General features: G+C 40.5%; 1 protein-coding gene across 5 annotated transcripts in view; it reads left to right on the forward strand.

The window, feature by feature from the left end:
- The window catches only part of pde1cb (phosphodiesterase 1C, calmodulin-dependent b), a 147,031-nt gene that overhangs the window by 106,731 nt on the left and 19,675 nt on the right, over positions 1 to 20,625 (forward strand). For all 5 annotated transcript variants that reach the window (XM_015956598.3, XM_015956599.3, XM_015956600.3 and 2 more), the window contains 8 exons: positions 4,958 to 5,071; positions 7,429 to 7,611; positions 8,695 to 8,761; positions 8,879 to 8,995; positions 9,442 to 9,582; positions 14,909 to 15,009; positions 16,803 to 16,931; positions 17,360 to 17,461. In XM_015956598.3, the coding sequence (XP_015812084.2) occupies positions 4,958 to 5,071; positions 7,429 to 7,611; positions 8,695 to 8,761; positions 8,879 to 8,995; positions 9,442 to 9,582; positions 14,909 to 15,009; positions 16,803 to 16,931; positions 17,360 to 17,461 (954 nt within the window). The remainder of the gene's footprint in view (positions 1 to 4,957; positions 5,072 to 7,428; positions 7,612 to 8,694; positions 8,762 to 8,878; positions 8,996 to 9,441; positions 9,583 to 14,908; positions 15,010 to 16,802; positions 16,932 to 17,359; positions 17,462 to 20,625) is intronic.

The raw sequence follows: 20,625 nt of genomic DNA on the forward strand, positions 1-20,625 counted from the left end.
GCCCAAGGACACAACAGCATCAATCTCTGATTAAAGTCAGGATCAAACCTGCAACCTTCCGATTACTGGACAACCTGCTCCACCTCCTGATCTATTGCTGTCCTATTTTACCTGATGAGGTGTACAATGTAGCTGTTGCAGGGTTGCTCCTCTTGCTGCTGCTGATGATGCTGGAGGGCAAGGCTGTGTTGATCTCAGACTGTAGGTAGTAAAACGAACAGAGGAGAAATGTTAGTCAATTACAAAATTAATGTAAGATAATAAAAAATGGCAAAAATTGGTGAAAACTCTTAGAACTGTAAGACAGAAATATCTGAGAGAACACCTGTGGTAAATAAATGGAAATCTAAACATTAGTGGATAATAGAGGAGTTTATGTCAGAGATAAGAATGTGACAGAAATATAAACAGAAAGAGTTGTGTGTGTCTTCAATCTCCTCATGTGATCTATCACTCTCCACTTGCTGTCCATCTGAGAACAAGGCAAAATTAGCTATTGTATGAATGAATTATGTAGTTATTCGCATTTAACAGGTCTTGCACCTGATCCATGATCAAGAGGCTAACAAAAAACATTTTCTGGCATCAAAACATTGCAGTTGTGTATATTATTGTTTCTACACTTGTTGCTGTGATGCAACTTACCTGTAATCTTTTTTTTCATCCAGCTGGTGAGGGACCCACTGCCTTTGCAGTAGGAACTAGGAAATATGAAATACTAGAACCAGACCAAACTTAATATATTCTTTTTATTTGATTAAACTGATTTTTTTCTTAAAAGTTCTTGGCATTTTCCCCACACAAAGTTAAACAAAACAATGTTGATTAAGGTGTGTGTGTGTGAGAGTGTGTGAGAGGGAGATAGAGAGAATAAAAAAAAAATTAAAACCGGAGTGGAGGCAGTGACCGATGCAGCACGTCAGCTCTGTCTTGTCAAATGCACCACGTACGTTGTGAAAAAAGTAACTTTAAATTTTCAACCGAAAAAGAGGTGAGCTGAAGAAAACCTAGGGAGTACTGAAGAAACGTGAGCATCAGTGAAGCAAGCACAGAGAGATCCGTTACTGTTTGTGTGTGTGCGTGGATGGGCCGGGCTGAGCTCCCGGCTGCAGAGTTCTGTGTGTGGGGAGGGGCGGGCACTCTATGTGACTGGCCAATCACAGAGCATGAAGACAGTCAGTTACCCAATGAGGATTTTCCTTCAGCACGATTGCAGATATTTACGAGTTTTACTCGTTTCATGCTCGTAATCGTCAAAAATGCTTTATCCGGCTCATCCCTAATAAATACTATCAGGTTGGGAATTTCCTGTGGTTCTTCTAATAGCTACCGTATGAAATAATTTCGCCCCTATTATATGCTTTCATGGTTTCCCAGAGAAGGGAGGCTGAGAGCCCTGGAGTTCTATTGGTAGTACGAAAAAACTATTTGGTTAGAAACAAACTTAACAAATCTTCATTAGATTGAAAACGCGTATTAAGATGCCAAGGAAGGCAAGTACGTTCATGCTCATTTATACATAACTCCAGTGTGGTCGGAGCATGATTTGATATTAGAATAGCATCGTAGGAGCAAGACCTAACAGCATGGAGAAAACGTTTGTCCAGGAGAAAATAATCAATCTGGTAATAGGAGAGACGAACATAAGAAAAAAAGAATACATTTTACCAGTTGGATTAAGAAAACGCCATAAATCAATGACTGAGAACTCATCCATGAAGGACAAGATAGATTTAGAAGACTTTGAAAACACACCTGGTCTAGTGGAAGAGCGGTCTAACACCAAGTTAAGCCAACAGTTGAAGTCACCTCCCATAATCAGTCGATGTGTGGACATGTCAGGCAATTTGGTAAACAACTGACAAAAAAGTTAAGGGCTATAAGGCTGGGATCAACTGACGACACCCGGTCGAACTAGCTACAAGCTAACCCAAAGCTAATGCGGACGTGAGAGCTAAGCTAACGTAGGTAGCAACCTAGCTACAACCGGAGTTAACTGTGCAAAGCACCAGAGCTTCTGAGTCAGAGATATGCCGGGCTGACCGCTGGGTAAAACCGGGTGGAACACAGAGGTCTACGAGACCTCCACAAGCTGGCAGCCGCACAGCAGACAAGCGCCGCTGCGATCTGAGATGCGCAGAGCTGCCGCTGGGGAGAACTGGGTGGAAAGGTTTCCATCCCAGAGCTCCACAAGCCGTCAGCCCGCGCAGCAGACAGGAGCCGCGATCAGACAGAGATGCACCAAGCTGCGGGGAGGGGAGAACCAGGTGGAAAACATCGGTCTCCGAGAGCTCTACAAGCCGATAGTCGGAACCCAGCTCCACCAACAAGTTATATTTCAACCCATTTTCTAAAGTTCAGCATTATGTTAAATGCACTGGGTTTTACCCTATTATATTTAAATTTCATGGTTAAACAGTACATGTTAAAATCTAAGCTCAGCTCAGCAGTGACCTAAAATACATAAATATAATTTTACTTACCAAAAAAAATGAAGGGGAGACTCCTTCGATGCTCTATTAGTGCAATTAATGCCACAGCAAATCATTTTGTCCAACAATTGCACTAAAAATATCCAAAACACAAACACAGAGACTCAAAATCCCAGAGCAGTTTCCAAGCCAGACCGAGGCTCTACTGAGGCCTTTCCACTGAGCTAGCTCTGTGGTCACGTGGGTTGGATGCTCATTAATTATACAGAATTTTAGGCTTTTAATACACTTAAACAGAAGAGTGAGAAAAAAATTCACCCCCCTCAGAGTTGTCATGAGTGTAAACTAGATAATTTAAACAAAAAGCTTGTTTTGGTACCAGGCTGTAAACATGTTTATTTCTGCTGTGAAAATGGTATTTTTAGCATGGGAGTCAATGAGGATTTGCTCGTTTCTGACACCAGCCCCCAGCGGATGAGGGTGAAACTGCAATTTTTTGTACTTCTGGGTTGGGCCCAATTTCAGAACCGCATTGTGGGGGCTTGGTTGAAAGCAAAGAAGAAAATAAAACCTGTATTCCAATTCATTGCATTTTTTTTTTTTGTGTGTGGTAGAAGTATCGGTATCTGTACTCGGTATCAGCGAGTACTCATATCCAAGTATCAGTATCATATCGGTGTGGGAAAAAGTGGTATTGTTGTATCCCAACTTATCATTATTAAAAGTTGAAGTTACGCTTATCTGGTTGCCTCCTTGATCTACCCATGTTTGGGTCCTCCTTTCCAAAACATCCTGAAATTATTTAGTGAGTATTACTGTGACAGAATTTTGAAAGCAAACACAAAAATGAAAGTAAGCATTCAGGTGTTCCTCAGGGTTGACTAATAGTTTTGCTCATATGGTTGCTTGACCAAATGTTACCATTGCTATAACAACCCCAAGCTGCTGCCTGCCGCCACCCCTGCTCTTGCTCTTCCAATAATTAGTCCTTTTCTTTCTTTATCCATGGTATAAACTATCTTACATATTTAGTTTAATTTTAGTTATGTTAGAAAAGTTTTTTTTTGTTTTTCTCCATGGTAATCAGAAATGTGGAAACAGATTTAATACCATTTTTGGTTTATTAGCTCATCTTACTAAATCTAGCATCCGGTGTTAGCTAGCTGATAACATAGATCTTTTTATATTCAGAAAATGTAGCATTTCTAACACAAGATTGATTTGATGCATTGGTGTGTTGCTGTTCTATGAGCAAAATAACCTAACATGAACATAACCAAAAATATTTTATCTAGCATCTTGATGCACATTAATGGCCTTTATTTAGGGGTAAAATCAACTGCTCGGAGTGAATGTAATCAATGAGAGCATTGGAAAGTTCCTTCTCACCCACTGCTCTTTTAAATAATTCATCAGTGAGCGTATTCTCTAGGCGTTCATTGTGAAGGGGAGCTTTTTGCCTGCAGCAGCAGGTGGTTTATTGTGAGAGGTGGCAACGTGCCAAATTCAAGCGGTCTCTAAACTATTTTGCACTTTAGAAAAATAATCGGATCATTCACAAAACTTTTATATTTGCAGTTATTTTTGGCATATCTCCTGACACTCTGCCAAATATGCTTTCATCGTGCAACTTGAGCCATCAGTTTATTACCTAAACGCACACAGATTTGTACAACATCAAAGCTGTGAAACACAATGAACCCTGTCCCCTAAAATCACTCCTCAAGTGCTCAAAATCTGCCAGATTGAGTCTGAAGCATTCAAGGGTAAAATAAGTGACACTGACCTCGATTTTCAGACAGTTTGATGGGGAGAAAATCATGTTAATGGTGTCAAATGCCACATAGTAAGAGCAGGTGTATGTTAAATCGTCAACACATGGAAATGAGTCAAAGCAGAGCCTGCAGACATCAAAGATGGGCAGCTTTTGAAACAGCAGACATTTTGATATTTTGGAGCATGAAAATCTCAGGTGGAACTAATAATGTTAACAGCTGCACAGTTCCAATTATGTGTCCCCAGCAGGAATCCTGCATGCAAAATACCAGCACTGAGTTGCTTTGAATTTACATGAATGAACTGCAGATTTATTTTTTTATTAACTATACTTTTTGCCTGTTTAATTAACGCCTAAATTGGAAATTAACCAGAGAATTTGGTTGTGCTTGGGTCATTGGTGATTTAGAAAGAAATGTACATTTTTAAAGGATTTACGCTATCGCCAATGCTAATTGTTTTTACTTGGTTTTGAATTGTTAAAGTTTCTTTTGGCTGCAATCTTTAAAACAATAGTATATAATTATGAAACAGTCATGAAGAACTTTGTGCTGTTCCCTTTGAATGGTCATCTTAAATGATAATGTATTTTTAGGTAATAAATAAATAAATAAACTAACAAAAAAAATGTTTGAGATCAGCAAGAAACCAGACAAGAGAAATCCAGAGGGAGTTACAATTAATTTCTCATGTCGGTATGAGATGAGAGTAATCTCATTTGTTTAATGGCTGCTGAATCTCTGTTTCAGATTACGATGTCTGGTGAAGCAGCTGGAGAGAGGAGAGGCTTCGCTCGGTGATCTCAAGAAAAACCTGGAGTATGCAGCATCTGTGCTTGAATCCGTTTACATCGAGGAAACGAGGTAGGGAACGCAAAAGCCTTCCACAGTGGATCAAGTTTTGACGTGCTTTTAGGAAACAAAATAGGAGAGCGACACTCGATGGCCAGAGTACAAAATTGATGACTGTAATTACCATGGAAATGGACTTGAACCATTCTCCTTTCCTCCTGCTTCTCAGAATCTCCTTATTAGGATTTACTGGATGTTCACCTTAAATTACATCTTAAAACTTGACCTGAATAACTCATTTTCTTTGTCCAGATGAAAATATGCTTTACTTTTTCAAGCAGAACTTTGTTTAAAGAGCAAGTCACTCCCTACCAGATTCTTACTCCACTCCCACTTCCTGTTTGAAAAATGCAACAAATGCTGTTGCCTGGCAGACCGAGAGGGCGGAGCCGCTAACAAACACACACACACACACACACACACACACACACACACACACACACACACACAGGCTCACAATGACATTGTGACATCCTATGGTACCAGCTAACATTCTAGGGTACCCCTTAGCCAATAGTGATGGCAGATTTAAATTCAAATGCAGTCTAGAGTTTTTACCTGACAACGGCACAACATTGACAGTTTTAGGCAGATAATTTAAATTTTAACTAAAATGCACTAAAGTGCAAAACTATTGACTTCACGTGTCTGCAGCACGATTAGACATGCATTTATATAGTTTATCAGAAAAAAAGCTGATTTGGGGTGACTTGCTCTTTAAAAGTCCTGTATCATGCAAAATCCACCTTTTTGGCACAGTTGACCATGCTTTATTATTATTATTATTATTATTATTATTATGAAAAACACCCTCACAGTTGTTTGTGGCTTCATGCATGCATTTTCCTGTCTCAGCATCGTCTATCCTTCAGCTCTGCAAATCTTTGCTAAACTATTGCAAACAGCTAGATGATGTTTTGCTGCGTTATTGTAGGATCTCTCCTCCTCTGGACTGTAAACACCACCCACTCTCTCCGTGTAACTAGCTATCTAACTCTGCAACCATTGAGTAGATATGACTACAGGAATCTGCGGTCTCTGGGTCTGCAGCTGTTGTGGAATTCACACAGGGCGAGGTGGGGTTTGATCAAATCCAAGTGTCGCATTTCCAAGTTACAGGAATGTCTTGAATTTCATAAAAAATGGTATCTCAGTAGTGCCAATAGTAATATTTCATTATATAGTGTGCCTACCTTTGCTCTAGAAGGTATTAAATAGCTAGATACAGAACTTTTATACGGCGACAGAGGAGTTGACTGCCTGTCCCGTAACCCATGGATTGCAGGTTCGAGCCTCGTCTGTTGTAGTCGTTGTGTCCTTGGGCAGGACACTTAACCTGCCTTGCCTGCTGGTGGTCAGAGGGACTGATGGCACCAGTGTTTGGCAGCCCCGTTTTTGTCAGTGTGCCATAGTGCAGGTTCGGGGCTACATTGTAGCTCATCCCCACCAGCATGTAAATGTGTGTGTGCGTGGTTGAATGACTGGTTGTTTTGTAAAGTGCCTTGGGGGTTGTAGAACCCTAAAAGATGCAATATCAAAATACATGCTCCCATTTTTACCATTCTTAATACTGAACACTGTCAAGCTTTCCTGACATGATTATATTATAATGTCTAAATTAACGTTTGTTACACACTTTGAAAGCTGTTTTGTGAACTGGCTGAACTTCTAGTAGAGTCAAAACTTAAAAGGTGACTTGGAAACACTTGGCAAAGCCCATCTGTCCATATTCCACTACTTAGCCAAAACTTGATCACATCCTGTCACTTTCTGGTTTCTCCTGGGGGCTTCAGGTGTTCCACGGTTAGAACGGATGTTTAATCCCTCCAGAGAGTTTGGATCCATTTTAAAGAGAACATCCTGGCAAATTACTCCCAAGAATTGTTACATTTATTAAACATGCTGGTTGATGTGTCAATGTGAAAACAATGATCCAAAGTCCGACCTACGACCTGACGTGTGGAATTATGTAAATCTCTCATCATCTAGATTCAAACAGATTAGGGTCACCAAAAGCCTGATTCCACTCCCGGACAGGGGATAAAATGCAGAAAACATCCGTCAATGTTCTGTCGGCTTTCTCTTTGCCATGAGAACATGTTTTCAGTTGGAGGGCTTTTCTTTTGATCTCTTCACATGTCGGCATATCCGTGGAGAATTATGTCACTCAATAGGATTTGTGTTCAACATGCTGAGGTTTCTGAGATGCTTTGGCTTTACGTAAGAGGTGATGTATTGTACACATCTAGGATTAGTGGGGTTTTTTTTGTTGTTTTTTTTTTTTTTTTTTCACCGTGACCATTTGGTCATTTTGCCCATTTTCTACTTCATGGTTTATTTTTGTGCTGCACTTGCGTCCTTTTCCGCAGGCGACTGGTGGACACAGAAGATGAGCTCAGTGACATCCAGTCAGAGTCGGTGCCTTCAGAGGTGCGTGACTGGCTGGCCTCCACCTTCACCAGACAGATGGGCTTGATGCTGCGACGGAATGAAGAAAAACCTCGATTCCGCAGCATCGTCCACGCCGTTCAAGCCGGCATATTTGTGGAAAGGTAAATCATGCACATTTACAATCACGCAATCACAGGTGATACATCATTTATGTGGACCGTTACCATCTCCTCTCCAGTCTGAAGTTACCAATCTATCACTTGTGAAACAAACCGGCATTGCCTGGAGCGACTTAACGAAATTCTATCAACATCTTTAATTTGGTCCTGCATAACAAATGCGTTTGTGTGTTTTGACTATGAGTGTCCTTCACATGAAAAGTGGTAAAAATGAACCAAATGACTGTGTTTAGGAAAGGCATGAAAATAATTTACACCATTTATGCCATCTGCTTTAAGCTGAATGGTGAAATAGCACATTTTTCCTTCTGATAAAGTTCAAGATTTGAGGTTTTTTTTTTTTTTAGAATTTCAGCCTGTTTTGGAAACACGTGCAGCGTATCTGCACAACGCAGCCTGACCTGAGTCGACGACAAATCGTCCCAGCCTTGGCAAGCCTGCTAATCACTGTCATTCAGAGAGTTACAAACAGCCAGCCTTTTCTCCAAGGCTGTGCTTTATCACACAGTATCATTCAGCATGCATTTGTTTTTATCAGTAAGCTTCAACAGTGTAAACTATAATCTTTCCTAATCTGTATTTACAGAGGGTACTTTGGTAAAAATGAAGCAAGATTGGAAGAAGGATTAAAGAAACCAGGTGGAACAATGTGATGCAGCATAAACAGTTTGAATAAATAAATAAAAATATCCACCTGTTTTGAAAATAATTTATTTGAACATCTTTAATATAAACCTACTTTATAATCATATTTACCTGTATTCCTAGAAATTTTGGGTGTCATGTTTATCCCACACCTTGTTTTGCAGCTTGTGGTCAAGTAAAGTAAAACCCAGAGTGATAAAACCTAAAATCCTTATGCAACTAGTAAAAAAAGGAAAATAACTGGGATTTATTTTGTCACAACTTAACCTTTCTGACACATTTCACACTGAGTTGTGTTGATTTGAAGGTTTAGTCTTGGTGGGGAACCTTCCAGGCTGTGGTTTGGGGCCAGTGTGGTAACCTTTAGTGTTTACTCACAGCGGTGCTCTTCATTTGATGTTTTTTATCTCATTCAAACAGGATGTACCGTCGTACCTCCAATATGGTGGGGCTCAGTTACCCCGCATCTGTCATATCTGTTCTGAAGGTACACACATTAATTACTCAGTGATTAGCACCATTTAAAAAAATCTTTTATGTACTTATATTTGTTGATGAATAAATAAGTTGCTTGACAGGAAAAACTTCTATTTTCTCCATGCAGAATGTTGACAAATGGTCGTTCGATGTGTTCGCTCTGAACGAGGCCAGCGGGGATCATGCGCTTAAATTCATTTTCTACGAGTTGCTCACAAGATATGATCTCATTAGTCGTTTCAAGGTAAAGTCACAAAGATTAAACAAGCTGCTTCTTGCATCCCTGGCACACTTTTCCTCTGTCATTAAAACAGAAAGGAAGTAACACTTTTCACTGTTGACAAGAACCTTCATCCTGTCTGATTTGATGCAGGTGTGCTCTCCTCAGCCCCTAAAGACTGGGATGATGTTATATTTCAACAATGATAATTTTATGGAGGGATCTGGACTCACTTCATCTCCTCTGATAGTTGTGCAGCTCATTTCCCACAGCTTCTAATAGCTAGGGACAACCCGCCCATAGTGACAGCATCTGGGTGGAAATAACACAGGCGGTGAAGCTGATATGGAAATGTAATCATAGTCTGCGCTAGCCCAAATGATTTTCTGAAATCAGTTTCAGATGCTGCACACATCTGAATCACATCGTTGAAGTTTGTTTGTATTCTAAAACATGGCGTCTGTTGACAGATCCCCATCTCTGCTGTGGTTTCATTTGTGGAAGCCCTAGAAGTTGGATACAGCAAACATAAAAACCCATACCACAACCTGATCCACGCCGCTGACGTCACACAGACCGTTCACTACCTGCTCCTCAAGACTGGCATGGTGGTGAGTAGGATTCAAACTCCTAACTTAGAGGTTGCATAATTTCTGCCTAAGCTCCACTTATTTTCATTTAAACAATTTGAACACTCTGGTTGAGGTCCAACAGAGACAGCTTGCTGGACTGAAACTTAGTTTGTAAATTCAAAGGGATTTTTATCCCCATGGTATCCAGAACACATCTGTCAGCTGATGGATGCTAATTGCAGCTTGGCTTAACACAAAGTTAATAACAATTTCCATTTTTTTTACCTAAAAATTTCAGGAGCTACAAAATCTCAGTTCTCCTTAAATGTATTGTTGATGGGGGAGAACCAAACAACAAAATATTTATGTGACTTTAACATTATTTTAATGATGGATGGATGGATGGATGGATGGATGGATGGATGGATGGGCAAGTGGGTGGAAGGATGCATGGATGAATGAATGGACCCATAGGTGGATGGATGGATGCATGAGCGGAGGGATGGATGCATGGGCGGATGGATAGGTGAGTGGGTGGAAAGATTCATAGATGGACCGATGGATAGATGAGCGAATGGATGGAATATGGATGGATGGATGGATGGATGGATGGATGGATGGGCAAGTGGGTGGATGGATGGATGGATGAGAGAGTGAGTGAATGTATGGACGGATGGATGGATGGATGGATGGATGGATGGATGGATGGATGGATGAGAGAGTGAGTGAATGTATGGATGGATGGATGGATGGATGGATGGATGCATGAATGGATGAATGGATGGATGGGGGAGAGAGTGGATGGATTGATAGGAGAGTGAGTGGAAGGATGCATAGATGGATCGATGGGCGAATGGATGGATGGGTGAGTGAGTGAGTGAGTGAGTGAGTGAGTGAGTGAGTGAGTGAGTGAGTGAGTGAGTGAGTGAGTGAGTGAGTGAGTGAGTGAGTGGATACATGGATGGATGGACCCATGTATGATACATAGCCGAATGGATGATGGATGCATGGGTGGATCAATGGGTGGATGGATAGATGGATGGTGGATGCATGGGCGATTGGGTGGAAGGATGCATGGATGGACCCATGGATAGATGGATGGATAGATGGGTGAATAGATGGATGCATGGGTGGATGGATGGATGGTTCATTACATAACATTACCAACAGAAAATTAATTTTAAAGAAAATTATTTGCTAGAGTTCAAATAATAATGATGTTGTGTATTTTATTAAGTAGGTAAATAATACAACAAACATTTTAATGAATAAAATTGGCACTTGCTGCCCACAGAGGGCAGAAATGATGCATGTCATCCAGCAGGATTTTAGAGTTTTAGGTTAGGGTTACTAGAGACAAATAGGATTTATGTGACATGAAGCATTTTCTTATTTTATTTAAAGCATAATTAATTGATTTTTCAAGATATTTAAAGTCATTTTATTTTACTGTCATATTTTCATTGTATACACTCATCAAAAATATAAACGTAACACCTTTGTTTCTGCTCTGATTTTTCATGAGATGGACTTAAAGATCTAAAATTCATTCCAGATACACAATATTACCATTTCTCTCAAACATTGTTCACAAATCAGTCTAAATGTGTGATATTGAGCCAGTGGCGGTTCTACATCGAATTACTCCCCGGGTGAGGCCCCCTTTGAGCGCCCCCCCTTAACCGCCCCCCCCCCCCCCACCACCACCACCACCACCACCACCACACCACCCCACCTGCACGAACACACGCATGTTTTCTACAAACAGGCATGTTTTATTAGAACGACTATTGAACATTAATTTTTCTAAGTTGCATATTTACATTAATTACTATGAAGTTGTCAGAATGTAAAGCACTATACATTATATACTGTATCAAAATATATAGAATCAAATATACAAAAACAAACAATAACTAAATATTAAGAATATATGAACATAATATATAATAAATATTCTAAATAGCAAAAATATTTCACACATAACAAACTAAAGATAATCACTACAGCATTGCACTTAGAATAGAAAACACAAACTAAAATTAAAACCTAACCTTGATGCAACGTCATCAATAATGTCAATACATGAAATCTGCTCCCCTACTGAGTGATTGATACTAATCAGAGCCAGGTTAGTGAGCCGCCCCTGAAACATAGCTGACCTCAGGCATGACTTGATCAAGTTTTGAAAAGCTCCTCTCAGCTTGAGCCACAGTGACTGGCAGAGCAGTCCAAAAGTTGGGGTAGATCTCCAATAGATCTCATGATCCATAATATTTTAGAATTGCCTTTGAAATTGTAATTTAAACTGACATAAAAAAATGTAGACTACCAAAAATGCAAACTTTTACAGAACAAATCATGTAAAAATAATCAGTGCAGCCATCTGCAATAAATAAACAGGATAGTTAGTGGTGACTGGGGTGTTTTCTTCTGCTTGTAGAGTTGTTTTATTTATTATTATGTGAACATGATCAACATGTGTTTGTTGTTGTTCAGGCAGGCCACAGGCTGCAGCAAGCATTTAACAAATCCTAGTTTGAATCAGTAAAAAACGATTCAAGGACTTTTTTCGAACCATTTGAATATTCGTTTCAATATTTCAGCCCTATTAGCTCTGTTAGCAATTAGTTGACCGAATTTAACCGTTAAAATCCCAGTTAACTGGTTCAAAAAATTGAAAACATGCATCATGAGAGCTACATACCTTTAACTTTCTCCTCTTTTTTCTTTTTTTTCCCCCTGAATGGGGCACCTGGTGGTTTTAGCCTTTTTATGTTCATCTCTTCTGTTTGGCTCCTGACTCAGTAAGTTTCTTTTAGTCAGGACTAAACAATTTGACCTTGATGGGGGTGACCACAAAATCGTTTTGTTTTTCCTTTTTTTATTCGGCCATTTCACACAATTCAGAGAAACCTGAAAGAATGATAGGCCTGTGTTTATGATATTATGAATGAAATATGGAAGAACGTTAAGATGTGATTGACTTTAGCCATGTTAATACAGTTGATTCAGCCCCTGCACGCTCATTTCATTTGGGAAAGACGCAGAGGTGAATTCCCCCGCCGCACCCCTCCCCTTCCTGTTCTTCATAGACACACGGAGCACGTGAACGTTCTCAGTCAGCAGGAGCGCCTGCAGCTGCAGGGGGCGCCAACTTGCTGTTTCCAATCCAGACACTGTCATATGATAGATAATAGAAAACCTCGGTGCGGTGCAGATTTCCTTTTTTTTTTTTTTTTTTACTCCGCGCTTGTGCGCCCCTTTTGTGTCATGAAAAAATGCCGCCCCGGGCAATTGCCCTGTCTGCCCGTGCCTAAAACCGCTACTGTATTGAGCACTTCTGCTTTGCTGAGATAATCCATCCCACCTCACAGGTGTGCCACATCAAGATGCTGATACGACATCATGAGTAGTGCGCAGGTGTACCTTATACTGCCCACAATAAAAGGCCACCCTGAAATGTGCAGTTTTGTCTCACAGCAAAATGCCACAGATGACACAAGCATTGAGGGAGTGTGCAGTTGGCATGCTGACAGCAGGAATGCCAACCAAATCTGTTACTCGTGCATGGAATGTTCATTTCTCCACCATAAGCCATCTCCAAAGGTGTTTCAGAGAATATGGCAGTACATCCAAACGGCCTCACAACCGCAGATGACGTGTAACCACACCAGCCCAGGACTTCCACATCCAGCAGGTTCACCTCCAAGATCGCCTGAGACCAGCCACGCAGACAGCTGCTGAAACAATTGGTTTGCATAACCAAACAATTTCTGCACAAACTGTCAGAAACCATCTCAGGGAAGCTCACCGGACATGTCACCCGTTGAGCATGTTTGGGATGTGCTTGACCGGCGTATACGACAGCGTGTACCAGTTTCCACTAATATCCAACAACTTCATACAGCCATTGAAGAGGAGTGGTCCAACATTCCACAGGCTACAGTTGACAATCTGATAAACTCTATGCGAAGAAGATGTGTTGCACTGCATGAGGCAAATGGTGGTCACACCAGATACTAACCAGTTCTGAGTCCCCAGACCCCCAATAAAGCAAAAAAAAAAACTGTACATTCCAGGGTGGCCTTTTATTGTGGGCAGTATAAGATACACCTGCGCACTACTCATGATGTCAGATCAGCATCTTGATGTGGCAAACCTGTGAGGTGGGATGGATTATCTCAGCAAAGCACAAGTGCTCACTATCACACATTTAGACTGATTTGTGAACAACGTTTGAGAGAAATTGTAATATTGTGTGTCTGGAATGAATTTTAGATCTTTAAGTCCATCTCATGAAAAATCGGAGCAGAAACAAAGGTGTTGCGTTTATATTTTTGTTGAGTGTATTTCCTGCTGCTGCAGTTATTTTTGCACACACAGACCTACATCTCTCCTCCTCACAGAAGTGACTTTAGGGCATTTGTGACACAACATTTATTCCAAAAACAGAAAAACTATCCAGAGTTCAAAGTCTCCAAATAGCCATCCAGAAGGCCGCCCCCACCCCTATTGCCTCTGTTTTTATTTAATCACCATAATAAGGTGGCTGCGACAGCTGTCGACATGCTGTGTTTCCTGGGGCTGTGCCTTGCCGAGTCTACCACACTAATGCTTCAACCAGCAGCTCCTGGGAGAGCAGCAGAGCAACATCCATCACTTAACAAGCCCCTCCAGACTGCAATGAATCAACTATCAACAGGTCATTCATAAAGCTGGCCCATGAGGAAGTACAGACCAGCGGATTGGCCGTCTCATCCCCACCCTGAACATAATGACTGCCCCACCACCCACTGCTGATTAGTCATTGCCGTGGCCCCTGAGATAAACCCCTTTACTGTGTGCAGCAGAGATGAATGCACTCACAGACTGATAGGGACTATTTTAAAACACTACATTTAAATTTGTCAAAATAAAAATCTATAAATCTCTTTTTTCATGCATGACAGGGTCAGTTTTTCAGCATCAGGCTCAGCTATAGAAACATGTTGTGCAGTTTGACCTTCTGACATCATTAACTCATAACAGAATTACAGAGAGCATGACCTTTTTACCTATATTTGGTAATGATGACAAACTAGACAAAGAGGCTAAACGGGGCTAATGAGGCTGTTCCTCAGCAGAGCTCAAGTTTTCTCATCTTATGACTAATATTTATTTCATCTCCCTCTCCTCATTTGTTTCCTTTGATCCTTTTCTCAAATGTTTTCCTGATTTCAAATTCTTCTTTGCATCATTATGGTTTCTCTAACTTTACCATCTTGTTGCTTTCTCCTGTGCAACACCCCCCACCCCCCATATCTCTCTACACCTCCTTATCTTTATTTCCATTCTTCCTCCTTATTTTCCTCTTCCCCTCAAGCACTGGTTGACTGAGCTGGAGATCTTTGCCATGATCTTTGCAGCAGCAGTGCATGACTACGAGCACACGGGAACCACAAACAACTTCCACATCCAGACAAGGTAATGGATGGTGAAATCAAAAATGCATGGCACTGACTCAGCCCGATCAATGATTTCATTTTCAGCGAGGGGGCTTTACGTTCACACTGTGATCGCCTGCAGTGCAATAACAGTGGGATGGATTTGCAGATGAGCTGAAAACTAAACTATTTTAGAAAAGGACACTTTTAAAACAAAGTTAAGTCTTTTGGACTTAAGAGCTGAGCAATGGCTTGTAAAATATTTGAATAATGAATTTTTCTGTTAATGTAGCAGGCTTTGGTCTTTTTGGGAGTATCCTTACACCAGTGTTTCCCAACCCTGGTCCTCAGGGCTCACTGTCCTGCATGCTTTCCATGTTGCCCTTTTAAACACCAGCGATTCCTTGCTGCCACACACCTGACTTAAATAAATGAGTGGTTAACAGGCATCTGCAGCACTTGATGTCCTCCTGAGGGGCCAATGTAAATCAGGTGTGCTAAAGCAAAGACATGGAAAACACGTAGGACAGTGTGCACTGAGGACCAGGGTTGGGAAACATTGCCTTACACAAAGTATTGAGCTGCTCATCTTTTACAATCATAAAATGGGTTCATTGTGAGAAATTAGACTGGCAACATAAAGGAAATACATATTTGATTACCTTTTTTTTTACACAGAGCAGTTTCATGCCTCTGTGCCCTACTAGTTGAAATTTTAATTACAACTGTTGTAAACAACCCTGCTGTAGCTAGCGCTAACATTGAGCTAAAGCTAACATGAGCCAACTCACCCATTCTTCCCACTGGACGTGAAAGCTTGGACGTAACATAAAAGGGGTGTTTACCCGCAAGCTCATTCTCCACCGGCAGCTTTTCAGACATGAAATGGGAGTAAAAGCGTTCCACGAAGCTGATCCCATGAAGTCACAAAATCATGGGAGAATCACCGTGTGTGATTTCAGAATTCCAGACAATAACAAGCTAGGAGAAAGACAAATGCATGTATCCAAAAGGTATGTGGTTTTCTTCTGTTCTGTTAACATTGGCTACGGGGGTTTGAACAGGAAATGATGTACGTTTACCTGCATGTGACTTTTATTTAGAACATTTTTGAATATTTTACACTGCTTTTGTGTTTGACTTCTTGTCTGGCCTGATCTAAACTGTGGAGTTTGACATGTTTTGAAACCGTAGCATGTAGAAAATAGACTCGAAACATAATGATAGCATCCCTTTGCTTCTAGGGCGCATCCAGGACGTCACTCTTTGGTGCCGGTGAAAAATAATTAATTCACTATAATGGCGGCTAGTTGCAGCGTAGTACGTTTCTCGGCTGTTTTGCGAGGCTTTCACGTCCAGTGGAAAGAAAGAGTAATAAAATAAACCACAAAGTAAAAGATGGACAAAACATATTATTACTTACAAGTCCAGTAGCAACAAAACCAGGTCACCATCAGTCTGTGATTTTGTAGCCTCCTTTATCTCCCTCAAACTAGTGTAGGCCACGCCGATGTTCACTCTGGTTTTAGCAATTTGCTCCGCCATGATTACAACAGAAAAAACAAAGTTCTTTTTCTTCTTCTTGTGCTTTTTTATTGACAATCAGTGAACAGAAAATGCTGTAACCACTAGCATTACAGTTAACAGCCGTAAAGCAGGTAAAGAGAACATCTGCCCGCTCTACAGGCAGAGGGCTGCGGAGTGGTGTCAAATATGAAACTGATCAAGTTTATAACTCAACAACCACTGAGGTCAATGTTGAAGCTCTAGCTGAAAGTAAAAAAAACTTTCTATTGTTACTTGAAATGGTCTGATTCTGTTTTGTTGTGACAGGTCAGACACAGCTATCCTCTATAATGACCGCTCTGTGTTGGAGAGTCATCACGTCAGCGCAGCTTACCGCCTGCTGCAGGACGACGATGAAATGAACATCCTCTACAACCTCTCCAAGGATGACTGGAGGTCTGTGACACACACACTTGAACACAAAAACAAGATAAGCAACAGAATAAAGGCCAAGTGAGAGAGGATAAAACCAGTTGAGAAGAGAAGAAAGTAGTTGTCAAGCTATAAAACCAGCAGGCAGAACATTCTCATGGTGTGCTCAGAGTAAAGTCATCCCTTCTTTGTCTAGATTAGTTCTGGATAAAAATAAGGAGATGGATCATCGTCAGGGTTTAACTACTTCATACTGAATGAAGCTATTATGTGATGACACAGTCCAGAAGACAGCTGCAATCCCATTTATTGTATAATAACCGGACACTTGTGAAAGCAGCTATTATAAATAGCTTTTATTTTGTTAAGCTTCTTTTGGTACCTGGAAGTTGGACAGCTAATTAAACAGCATATTGCTCATTTGTTTTCGTCTCTCCTTTGTTTTTACCCAGAGAGCTGCGGGCTCTGGTGATCGAGATGGTGCTGGCCACAGACATGTCCTGCCACTTCCAGCAAGTTAAAGCCATGAAAAACTACCTGCAGCAACCTGAAGGGTCAGTTGGCTCCAGATCAATACTGTCCTGTTGAGTAGCACCAAAGGTCATGAACTTTACAGCTTAGGAAAGGAGCAGGGTCTAACTAACAACACTCTTCGTGATAAAAACAGCTTGTGTTTTGTTTTGTTTTGTTTTGTGTGTGTGTGTGTGTGTGTGTGTGTGTGTGTGTGTGTGTGTGTGTGTGTGTGTGTGTGTGTGTGTGTGTGTGTGTGTGTGTTTCACAGTGAATGCCTGGGTCAAGTCCAGATCTAGAATTAATGATAGAGTTGCTGGAAATTTAAACAGTGTGGACATGACACGGGCTCCATATTTTGTCAAGCAGCCACAGAGAGAATGAATACATTATTATTATTATTATTATTATTATTATTATTATTATTATTATTATTATTATTATTATTATTAATTTATTATTTATTTATTTAACCAGTAAGGTCCCAATGAGATTAAAAACCTAATTTTTAAGGGAGTCCTGGCCAATAATTGCAAAAATTACAGTTACAAAATTTTTCTGTAGCACAAATATGTTATGTACAAAATTACAGAAGGCAGTTACAACACAGGGAATCCATCTCAAGAGCTCTCAGTCTGGTTTTAATTGTATCCAATGATATAAACTTGGTTCATTTCCAGTTTTCCTGCAGCCTGTTCCATGCTGAAGGAGCAGAGTGAACGAAAGCCCTTTTGCCCAGTCTGGTGCAAGCAAACTGAGCGTTTCTTACAAAGACACTGTGCTGAGGCATCCATAAACAAAAGGTCTCCAAAATCTAGAATAGACAGAAATGTTGCAGTCACTAGTCTTTTTTTTATTTTTATTTTTTCCTCTCAGAAAAACAGTTTATTTTGAAAAGAGAAACCAAGTCTGAGTTTGAGTTTCTTCACAAGATTTTCTATATGGAGCTTGAAGGAGAGGGAGTCATCGTGCCAAACACCAAGGACTTTGTGTGTGTGGACCACCTCTGAGGGCATACTTAGAGGTCTTTTTTAGAGTTAGAAAGCAACATTAGCTTAGTCATGTCAGCATTGAGGACAAATTTTAAAGTGACAGTGTGTATTTTTCCAGGCGATAGGGGGTAGTATAAACCTAAATTCTTGCAAGCAAGCAGTATTTTTGTGTTGTAGTAAGACCTTACCAAGGGATGCCCATTAGGGCCAAAAAGCCCTGGGTAGTGTAAACTTTAGCAAAATGACAAACACATCAGACTCCCTTTCATCACTGGCAACAAGTGAAGAGGTCAATTTGTAAAACAACAACATTTAAGAATGACAAAAGTTTTTTAACCCTTTGTTACAAATCAGTAAATGCACTTTGTACTCATGGGCTCCTGTGAAAGGAAACATGGCATCTAATATGGCATCACCCAGAGACAGATCCGCTCCCATGTATTTTAGACCTGATTTTTATGGTTATATGTTACAAAGCCTCCAACATTTTTCAACAACTGGGCATCATTTAATTTATTTTCAGCAACTTGTAGCGTAGGCAAATTGATGATTTTTATTTGTTATGACCAGGAAAATGTAATATTCTATGTAAATATAAAATATTAACCTGCGAGGTCTTTATTGTAATTATTCAGAAGATTCTAGGATTTAATTCAGAACATTTAGGTTCTTTACTTTTTCAGTGATCAACCACACTTGGTGTTATTACAAGAAAGAGTCAGGTTTATAAAAGTAAGAATTTCTTTTAGAAACAATTTAAAACATGACTAATTAACTAAGCATTTACTGTGAGTGGATGTAACTAAACATGATGAAGGAACCTATGTGTGAATGCGATGTCAGTCAGAGCTTCCTTATCAAAGTAAGCTGAGTTCTGGTGAAAAGAATTAGGTTTGCTCTAAGCTATAAAGTTCTTATCATCAGAAGATCATCAGACGCAATCTGTCATGTCTACTTCACCCATTTTTGAGAGACCCTCTTGGTGGATCCGAAAGTCGCAGGGGTCGGCTGACCTCTGGCACCGGAGGGCTGTAGAATACCGTGGTACCGACTCTTCAGTCCAGAGATGTCTCGGGTCACAACAGCTGGATGGAACCGTGCGTCTGGTGGACTCTTAAGGAGTCTAAAAATATCAGCTTTGTTTCTGCAGGAACTGTTTGCTCATCAACTTTGCAGGTACAAAAGGGTTTTGACGACGTGTCAAAATCTTTGATGGTTAAAGAGGTTTAGTACAGGTGGTCGGCCTCAAGTGATTCTCTAGAACTGTCGAATCACTCAGGATGATTCAGTTTTAAGGTTTTGATGTTATGATTTGCACAGCCAATCAAAGGCTGACAAGTTTGAGATATGTTACCGAGACAACTCAGAAACACGCCTTGATACAGGATGTTCTGACTGGTTTAAAAGTCTCTATGTGTTTGAGTTTAACTTAACCGTACTTGTTATGGTGTGAATGCAGGTGTGAGGACCTCGTCATCAAAACATGTTGAACACATGTCAGGTTCTAGTAGACAAACATAACATCCATTCAGTGAGCACAGATTAATGAAGCATTTCATTATACTATAATTATTATAAGTAGTAATAAACAAATGTTTATTTAATGATTATCTAGATTATGAGTCTTGGAAGAAGTTCATATTGATTTAGGAAATCATTCTTGATTTTAGCAACTGATTCAAGCTGGAGTTGTTCCTTCTGTGGAGGCATACAGATGGGACCTTGGGAAAGAAAGTTATTGTTTATCTTTCAGACTTGCAGAGTCTGTGAGCTGGTATGAATGCAGGCTCATTTAAAGGGAACACATGCAGTGTTGTGTCTCCTTTCTGACCAGATGTTTGAATAGATGTTGAAAGGTCAGACTGTACCTAAACTGACCATTGCATGCTCAGGTTAAACCGCTGGTAAAAAAAAACCCATCTCTTCCTCCAAATCATGTGGAGAACTACCAACCTATCTCTCTCCTCCCTTTTCTGTCCAAAATCATTGAAAGGGTGGCTTTCAAGCAGATCACAGAATACCTCTCACAAAACTGTCTGCTTGACCCTTACCAATCTGGGTTCAAAAAGGGCCACTCCACTGAAACTGCTCTGTTAGCAGTGACTGAATCCTTAAAAGAAGCTAGAGCGGCTGCCAAATCCTCAGCGCTTATCCTGCTCGGCTAATCGGCTGCATTTGACACTGTCAACCATGGCTTCCTTTTGTCCACACTCTCT

The sequence above is a fragment of the Nothobranchius furzeri genome, chromosome 11, assembly GCF_043380555.1.
Source record: "Nothobranchius furzeri strain GRZ-AD chromosome 11, NfurGRZ-RIMD1, whole genome shotgun sequence".
Lineage (NCBI taxonomy): Eukaryota > Metazoa > Chordata > Actinopteri > Cyprinodontiformes > Nothobranchiidae > Nothobranchius > Nothobranchius furzeri.